Source organism: Lepidochelys olivacea (assembly GCF_965140295.1).
Source record: "Lepidochelys olivacea isolate rLepOli2 genome assembly, chromosome: 6".
NCBI lineage: Eukaryota > Metazoa > Chordata > Testudines > Cheloniidae > Lepidochelys > Lepidochelys olivacea.
Genome location: NC_140416.1, coordinates 64,984,885 through 64,994,827, shown reverse-complemented (window position 1 = coordinate 64,994,827; position 9,943 = coordinate 64,984,885). Strand labels below are relative to the sequence as shown.

At 41.5% G+C, this 9,943-nt stretch overlaps 1 protein-coding gene across 1 annotated transcript; it reads left to right on the top strand.

The window, feature by feature from the left end:
- Nucleotides 1-2,075: 2,075 nt before the first annotated feature.
- On the top strand, nucleotides 2,076-9,660 carry LOC311521470 (photoreceptor outer segment membrane glycoprotein 2; the record flags this gene model as incomplete). The annotated part of the gene is made up of 3 exons (XM_084629804.1): nucleotides 2,076-2,656; nucleotides 6,964-7,210; nucleotides 9,394-9,660. 3 exons carry the CDS (start codon nucleotides 2,076-2,078, stop codon nucleotides 9,658-9,660), a joined length of 1,095 nt encoding a protein of 364 aa, XP_084485930.1.
- Nucleotides 9,661-9,943: the final 283 nt, after the last annotated feature.

Genomic DNA, 9,943 nt, shown 5'->3' with positions numbered 1-9,943 from the left:
TTCTCCAGCAACCTTTGTCCCTGGGCACCAACAGCTTAGTTATAGCTGTTGAAAATAATATTATGAGAGAGGCGCAGAGGAAGATACATTCTGGCCCTAAGAAATTGAGGGCTTTGAAGGGGAAGACCTTAAACTGGATTAGATACTGATGCTTTGTAGCACTGAGTTCAAACGCTCTGGAGGCATCATGACAGAGAAGATCAAGGGATCTCCCGTAGATTGAAGCAGTAGTAGCAGTTGTAATCAGTGTGGAAACTCCTCCAGGAACCCCCAGCAGGTGGCAGCAGCTGTGGAAGAGGGCCCACATCTGCCAGAGAATAGGAAGCTGCCATCAGCCGTGGGCCTGTCCAGCTCCAAGCAATTCCCACACTACCAGGAGTTCATTCAGAAGAGTAGCAAACCAGCAAGATGGACAGGAAAGAGGAGGAGGAAAAGGGACTAACTAAAAGGAAAATTATTACACAAGGTAGGGAACTGGGAGGCAGGAGAAAGAAAGAGCTGGGGGGAAGTAGGCAAAGATCCTAGAATTTGGGTCGAGGTGCTGAATCCATGGAGGATCCAGGCTCCACTTCAGTCAACCTGCTCCTGGAGCACTGCAACTTTTTAACACCACCACTAAACAACAGCCTGGGAAGGGAAATTAATTCTTTATCTAAATGAATCTACAGGGGCAGGTGAGATAGGAGGAACATAATTACCTTAGTTTAAATCTGGCCATGACACTGGGGTTATAAAAACGCTGCTCTTGGAGAAAGTATAATAGAATATTTGATGACAAGTGATTAGGACCTTCATTTTAGGTTTCATCCAAAAGATAATTCAATGTATGTCCTCTTTAAATTAGATAATGAAGGTTAATAAAGAAAGGGAAATAATATATCAAAAACTAAGAAAGTGGTACAGGCAAAATATAGGGTATCAGGTAGCTAGTGAGTTCCTTACATTGATCAAAACAGCAACTTCTGTGACTAAGATATGGGTGGCCTCTGAAGACAGACTTTTCCAGTCTTCTTTTGCCAGAAAGATGGAAGCCCTTCTCAAGGGCTGTGAAGATAGCACGGGTGTTAAGTAAAATTGGGATGGATTTTTAGGGCTTTGACAGGAAGGAGGGGGACTCATTTAAAAAAATGTCTAGGGAAAGGATAGCATGGTGGTTGTGAGAAGACATGGTAGACAACTAATATACTGCACTGTTCCAAACACTCAGTTTTAATAATTACCTTGAAATGCAGAGAAAAGGCAGTCAGACATATAGAAGACTAGAGCATCTTAGATGATTTGGTTTCATTTTTAGTTTGTGAGAATTTGTTTATTCTTTCTGGGGTGACAGGTATTTTTCAGCTGGTGGAAATAGAGTTTTCATGTCAGATCAAGTTACTAAAAAAATTGTGGGGGAGGGGAGTTTATCTTTCATGAGGAATTCATTCAGCTTTTCACACTATACAAATAAAATGTATTTTTAGATATTCAAAAAAGTTGGAGAAGTTTGGTCATAGAAAAACAGCAGTGTAAATGGTATTTTAACAAAACAGAGCAAGTTCATTCCTTGAGTAACTGCACTGAAGTCATCTTTGTTGCTGGTCTTTAAACCCCTTCTGTTTCTGTTCTATCCTCATTTAGACAGGGTGACCAGAACTGACCACGGTATTCCAGGTCTGGGCATACAAAATAATATTTTCACTACATTAAGGGAGCACTCTCCCATAGTGAAAATCTTAAAGCCACCCTTGTTGGTATACTGTGTTTTTTGTTTGGTTGGAGTGCTTTTTTATTTTTTTATTTTTGTTTTAAGTGTTTCCAATCTCTCCCTAGAATTATATCTTTCTAAATTCCACCTTCCTGGAGGAAATTCAAGCAGGAGGTGGGGTGCTCCTGGCAGATCTCCAATAGAGCTTCAGAGTGTATAGGAAGTTCCCTGCACATATTATATAAATATACAATAAATGACAGACAGTAATCTTTCTTCCTTTCCTTCACAGGGTTCTACAGCATGCCTTCGTCACTCTAGATACTTGCTATTAATCTGCTTATGAGCTTCCCCAACCTACGCTTCTTTTTCCAACGCTGATCTGACCATGGCTGTCCTAAAAGTAAAATTCACAAAAACTAAGAGAGACAAATTGGCTCAGATCCTGTGGATCCTCAACTGGGTTTCTGTAGCAACTGGTGTCATTCTCTTCAGCTTGGGTCTCTTTCTGAAAATAGAGATCAAGAAGCGCAGTGAGGTAATGGCAAAAGGGGAGATTAACTCTGTCCCCAACATGCTCATCTCAGTAGGGGTCATAGCTTGCATCATCAACTTCCTTGGTGGCAAAATCTGCTATGACTGTTCGGACACCAACAAGTTCTCCCGATGGAGGCTAGTCATGCTCCCTTACATTGTGTGCACCTTCTGCTTCACCTTCTGCATCCTGGTGGGTGCTGTCATGTGCTACACCATGAGGAATGAGTTGGAGGAGTCTCTTTATCTGGGATTGAGAGATGCTATTAAATTCTACAAGGACACAGACATCCCTGGACGGTGCTTCTTAAAGAAAACCATAGACCTATTACAAATTGGCTTCCAGTGTTGTGGAAACAATGGCTTCAGAGACTGGTTTGAAATTCAGTGGATATCTGTTCGTTATCTGAATATGGCCTCCAAAGAGGTTTTGAAGTAAGTATTCATTGGTCATGATAGAAAGTTAGAGAAGGAACAAATCTTACCCCCACCCCCAAAAACCCCAGTCAAAAAGAATTTGCATTGAGCAAAAGGTAGAGGCATATTAGACAAGCAATATGCGAGGATAAGCACTGAAGGGTGGAGAAAGCAGGGCAAAGCTGGTTGTTGCACCTGCATTTGAAGATCAAACTCCAGTAGTTAGGGTTAGGACATTTTGGGAGTGAGGGAAAGAAGAATTCTTCCAAAGATCACATTGATCAATTCTGGTGGTGTGTCCATCTCAAGGAAAGGAAGTACTTCTGTGATCAGATCAGCACAGAGATGTAACATAACACATGCAGAGTCTGCGTAATGCATCTGATGGTATCAGCCAAGTAGACAATGACAGTAATAGCACTTTGATTCGGCCACATGGTCACCCTAAGAACAAGGATGAACATAAGCTTAGTGTGGTAGCACTTAAGGGCACTATCTTGCTCACTGAGAGTTTTGATGGATTTATAAAGGGAGCAGAAACAAGCCCCAAGTCCCCTGGATGTCTGTCTTTGAATAAGAGCTGTAGAGTCAAATCTGGAATGATCATTCTAACAACAAAATGTGTTAACTATGTGGATGATTAAAAAGTTGCCTTTAAAAAAAAACAACTTTGGGGTATATTACACAATGCACTGAAATGTTCACTCCCTCTGTCAGGTGGCAAGTCAGCTACCTGGAGCAGTCTGCTCGTGAGTTTTCTGGAAGTGAAGGAAAACCATTGATTGTGCTGCCACCACATTGTCTGGTCATCTTTAATTGCATTTTAAAAAAATTGAAAGCTCTTCCTTCACATACACGACTCCACAAATCTAAGTTCAAGGCTCATTGCGCTTCCACTCTGGAGAGTTAATGACATTGCACACGCCATATACATTACATAAAAAGATGGGGGACGGAGGGAAACTCAGGAGAAAAGTTGTATGTGTTGGTGCTAGTTTCCCATGAAAATCATGAAGAGTGAAGTGGTGCACTAAGAAGACCGCAGTAATTCTTTCTTAGATAACATAAAAAGTAACAATCAGAATGTTAAAGAAGCACCTGACAAAGTAGTGTGTGATAATTCTTGAAAAGGTTTTAAAAAATCTTCACTAAGGAGATTTGTGTAGCGGTGTAACCTCTGAGAGCTAACCACATTAATGATAATTCCAACAGGAAACGAAGTTTGAAGACATGTATCAAGACAGAAAGATCAGAGCTGCAGCTAGACACAGGAAGTTTTATCTTTTCCCCTCCCCATTTCATTTTCCAGAAGTCTAGAAAGTCTGCATAAGAACCCGGGGGGGAAAATCTGCTTTTCTCGTCTTCCTGTCTTCTTACAAGTCATCAAACTGTTACTTTGGCTGCTTCCTGCTTTATTATGTATATTTAATTATTTTATATATGACTCTTCAAAGAAATAAACAAGTTATGCTTTTCACTGTATCAAGCAAATCAACATTATTTGCAGTTTTTCTTTAATACACAAGCAGCATGAAGAGAAAAATGTGTTGTGAGATACCCGCATGGTTGGTGGGGAGAGAGCAGGACTCTGATGAAAGAGCTAAGAAAGGTTAGCCAAGGCTGTGCAAATGTTATTGAAACCTGCCTCATTTCAGCTTTCATATCAAGCTCAGAATGTGGGCCAGGCTTGTCAAAAGATTTGAAAACCTTTCAGGAAAACCTCAGCCCAAGATCTGAGCAAGTCTGGACTGATTGGCGGGTTGATGTCAAAGCTACTCAAAACACACAACTTTTGATCATTTCAACATGAAGCTAAGGAAAACAATACACTTCAATTGGATTGGAGTGAGTTTTTGGCTATGTTTGAACTCAAGATTCAGTGGGCATGAACCCAGGTGATGTGAAACCAAAGATCCAGTTTGTATAAAGCTTGGAAATTGAAATTGCAGTTATTACTACTAAGCATTTACATAGTGCTGGAGGTTTACCAAGGTCTTCAGAGAGCATATGTAAAGCACACACCTGCGTGTGGTATTCTGTCCCATCTAGTGGCACCGAGACCACTTAGAGAGAGATTAATGAGTCTGCTCTGTAGCCTTAACTACAAGCCATATGGCTTTTAGCTCATACAGTCGAGGCTCATGCACAAAGCTCCAGAGGTCCTAGGTTAGATTTTGCCTGCCGATGACCAGGGTCTCACGGTGTTACACATAGATAAGACATCTTTCCTGCCCAGAGCCGTTTACCATGTAAATAAAATAAGGCTTAGGATAACTGCGTAGGAGAAGGAGTGTGGGGGAAGTATTGACAAGAGAGGGCAGATTGATTGAAGAGGTGTTTTAAAGCATGGTTCTACTTTGAAAAGTGATATAACTGTTATACTCAGCAGATTGGCTCTCCATAGGCGCTCCCAACAATATCAGCTGACCTTTGGACATAAAAGTAAAATGAATTGCTTTTTCATTCCTGTCAGTCCTGCAGAAAAAATGCTGTTCTGTGTCACATCTCATCAAGAAAATATTTGCTTATACGGCACCATTAATGCACATGGTGCACCGTTTAGATAAATGAAACAATGTCCCTGCTCTGTAGAGCCTCCAATCTACATTAAACCACACTAGGATAAGAAATGGTAACAAACGCTGGAAGTTGTAGAAGGGGGACAAAGGTGCTATCAACAAGATCATGTGATTGCTTTGGTTAGTTACAAGCACATCCTTGGAGTGTAAAAGTAAACAGGGTTACCTGTTTTTGTTCACCATAAAAATGCCTGCTGCAAGAACCCCTGTAATTTGATTACACTAAATTAAGGTAGTAAATTCTAATGAGCATCTCCCCACGTTGCCCAGTCTTCTTACCCATAACATTTCTGCCACTGGTACAGCAGTAGCAAATTCCAACATTAACTGTCAGAATTTGCTATTTGCCATCACTGAGGGAAATACTATGGCAATGGGGAGACACCCATAAGATTTTTGAACCTTCTGTTACAGATATTAGAAATAGAGTACCCTTCTCACCACAGCTACTTGGAGTGAGCAACAAGGAAATGAAAAAAAAAATGGCTGGGAATAAAAGAATGCTTAGGGCCCCAGAAAATGAGTGAGTTTTAACAATCACCATGTAGCTAATGGAGTCATGTCATTGACATACAGGGGCCATTATTCTGTCATTTTAGAGTTGGGGCGGGGGATATTGGGAGTATGGATCATGAGTAAAGGGGAACTACAGGCCAAGGTAGGAATTTTTTACTTCCCCATTTGATCTGCCCACCCTCTCCTTTCCCCTCCACTACAGTTTCTTTCCTGGCCTCAGTTCCGTGTCTCTTTGGTTCACCTTCCTGTTCTCCTGACAATTTGTTGTTCTGACACTTACACTAGTTATACTCTATGCACTTTCAGGCACTTGACTGATGAGGTTCTTTTATCTCCGATTCATTCTGCTGCCATTAGCAGGAGTAGAATAGCTCAGAGAATCAGAGCAGCAAAATTAAGGTAGAGACTCTACAAGACAGAGGAGTTCATGCTTACCTTATTCCTGTAGCTGATAAAGCAGGTAACCTCCCTGAGATTTGGTGGTAGCTCACTGAGGGATAAAATTTTGACAGGATGTTAAACAAGTAACTTTATAGCTGTATACATGAACGTCCCCTCTCTTTATTTTGCTAGTGGTCCTGTTAGAAATCCTTATTCAGTATTTCTAACAGGACCACTAGCAAAATAAAGAGAGGGGACGTTCATGTATAGTAAATGGTCAGGGAATACATGTCATTCCAGCCATGTCAGATGGATACAATGTTCAACAGTCAATAAGCAATCTCTCATGGTTACTGTGGCTCACATTTGTTCCTGTATTGGCTGACGTTTTGTAGACATTTTTGTGTTACAAAAAACACTAGAGAAGCAGAGATGCTAGCAAAACACAGCATTATAATGCTCTGTCCTGCACTAGAATTGCACCAAGAAAACCAAATTATAGTTTTTGCTTTTTTAATATTCTCAGTGCAGGTGTCTAGAAAGATTCTCCATATCATCACTGAATCCACTCCCTGCAAATGCAGGACACAGCCCCTCATCAGAGGTCATAATTAACATAGAACTGATACTACACTTGAGGAAACACTTTAGCAGAAATTTTTCCTTTCCACATTGAACAGCCTGGCATATTGGGGAAATGTATTCTCATTCTCCCTATTCCACCTTTGAAAGGTCTGCAGCTATCCACAGTTAGGACGTAGCTTCTAAACAACAGCAGCAGAAATTGCCAATGTATCAACTGCTGCTACTACCAGCTCTATAATACCTTTACTTTCCATCTTGTTGCAGCCGTCTGAAAAGTAATGTTGATGGGAAGTTCTTGGTGGATGGAGTGCCCTTCAGCTGCTGCAATCCAAATTCACCACGGCCTTGTATCCAATACCAGCTTACAAATAACACCGCTCACTATAATTATGATTTTCTGATGGAGGAGCTCAATATCTGGATGAAGGGATGCAAGCAGGCCCTGCTGGATTACTACACTGGTATCATGAGGTCAATTGGGCTTACTGTGCTCATCGTCTGGTTGTTTGAGGTAAGGATTGAGGTGGTGGTTTGTGAGAGATTCCTATATCGGAACTGGGAGGTGAACACTTCCAGGCTGCCTGACCTCTGGAAATAGGAATGGGAATGACTAGAGTGTAATGTGCAAGAGGCACATCTGCAATCATCCAGTGACTTGGTCAGCTAATGTCTCCAATACAATTCCAGAAACACTTTCTTGAGTACAGGCAGTTTTCTCAAAGTCCATAAAAGGATAAGCAAATCTCCCTGAAAATTATAACTACAAGAAATCATGTATATAGTGCTGTAAATGTATAAACAGATTAAGACATTCCTTGCCCTGAAGAGTTTACAATCTGAGACAAACAGGACAAGACACTGGATAGCAGATTAGGTGAGGAAGGTGTAAGTATTACAGATAGGAAAAAAAGAGAAAAAATGGCTTGAAAAAGTGAATTTTAAGAAGGAATCTGAGGAAAGAGAGGGAGACTAAAATAAACTGTTAATTTTATCTATGAATCAAACTTTGGATTAATATCAGTATCTCACAGTGCCCTGCTGGGGGTTATCATACAGCTAGAAAATACCATTATGGAACACATGTTCAGCTGCAGCCTCCAGATCTGCAACCAAAATAGCCATGTAGACAAACTGTTTGCATCTGCAAAAATGCATTCATGCTGTTGTGGGCTGCAGAGAAAACTGACTGAAGCTTTGATCCACATTCAAAGGAGCCCAATGGCAGAGATTAAAAAGCAGTTTTCATCCCTCTTTAACAGTACTTTGATATTTCTGATTGTAACTTTATAAGCATTAAACATTTTGTTTTAAAACATTATACAGAAACAATTTTCAGATCAGACAGATTCTTGCATCTTCACTAAAATACATTCATGCAATATGTATTTATGTTCTGGGGAAGGATCTGCCACTGAAAATTTCACTATGCATTTTAAAGGTGCCAGAAATCATCAGTACTGCTCTTCCTGCCAAACCAGCACTCATTTGCCTTTTAAACAGCCACCACCTCATTCCAATGTACCTTTGGAAACTTTGAAAAATTCAGTCTCTGGAATCCACTAGGAAAACTACCCTCCAGGTTGTCATTGATCTATGGGGGTGGGAAGCTTTTTCCCCTAAGATTAGACTTTAGCCTACGCTGTAGGCTATCTCCTTTCAATTCCTGCATTGAAATGTAGGTACATGACTGAATCCTGAATGATGAAAGCTCATTGAATAAAACTGGGTCTCCATGGATGCGACTGACAAAATTCCCATTTACTGAGAGGAATCACAGGCCTCAAACCCAGGCCCATGGGTCTCCAGGTATGGTCCAGTCCACAACTGCCTCCCAGTGGCTCATAAGAGTAACTACGGAAAGATCCAGTGAAGCATTAGCTGATAGAGGGCCCTGCCCCCAAAGCTCCTGAGAGGGGGAGTATCCAGCCCCCCAACTGGCTGAGGGACTCTATATAAACCAGGAAGTAACAACAGGAAGTGGTCAGGAGTGGTTCTCAACCTGCAATCTGTTTGCAGCCTAATCTTAGGATTACCACCTTTTTAATTGCTGGAAACCAGACACCTGAGGCCCCACCTCTTCCTCCTAAGGCCCACAATGGTAAATTGGTTGAGAACCACTTAACTAGAGGAATCCCTGGCTGGCTGCTACTATGGACCCCTCCTGCTTACCTGACTCCTGAGCCCTGCATTTCTGCCTGATCCCAGTTCCTGTTTCCCCACCTGCTCCTGGTTCCGGTCTTCCTATCCCAGACTCCTGTTCACTCCCAGTTCCTGCTATATTCCAGGTCCCTGCTCCCCTGCCTTCCACTAGGCGTGACTCAGCCGCAACCACTAGGTCTAACTGCCCACGCCCCACTCACTGCATTTACTTCATTTGGTCCAGGATTTCACCCCTCATGCCTAATGGTGCCAGTAAGTAATGGTAGCACTTCAGGCTGAAGTACTCAAAAGAAATTCTGTCCTATCCTTTGCTGTAGTGAGAATTCTAACTAAAGTACAGGGGTTTAATAAAACTCTCTATGGTGGTATTCTCTCTAACACTTTCAGGAGACTTGTTAGATCTGTTACTGGATCTAAGCAGTTCTACCCAATACTAATAATCACACTAATGTCTAAAGGACACAGCCAGTTGTCACCAGTGGAATTCAGGCTGTAATATGCACTCCATAGTTAACTATTATCCTTTTCTTACAGATCTCTGTACTTATTGGGGTCCGTTACCTGCAAACGGCAATGAAGAATGTTCTCCTATTGGGTGATCCAGAGTGTGAGTCAGATGGCTGGTTACTGGAGAACAGCTTTGTAGAAACTGCCAAATACAACTTCAGCATCATTAAGAACCTTGGCAAAGCCAATCAGATCTCTACTGTCTCAGAGACGAATGATCCCAATATGGATGTTCAAACTGCAAACTATGGTCCAGACAATGTTCCATCAAAATCCATCCCCAAAGCTAGCTAGACATGACAGATGCTTTACTGAAGACGTAAATATGGTTTGATACCTTAACTGCAATCCTGAAGTTACCAGATTTTTCACTGGTGGGGACAAAATGGGAACACTAACTGGGTAATTGGACAAATCACAGCGTGGTGGCGGCAAGTCCAAAAGCTGAGACTCCTTGGGCTGGATATAGCTTCTGTACGCCAGAGTTCCTGTCCTTCTGGCTTCTTTACTCACTCTTGTGAAAGCCCTGCTTTTTAATACTGCATAAAATGATATGGCATGGATTAATAGAGTTTTC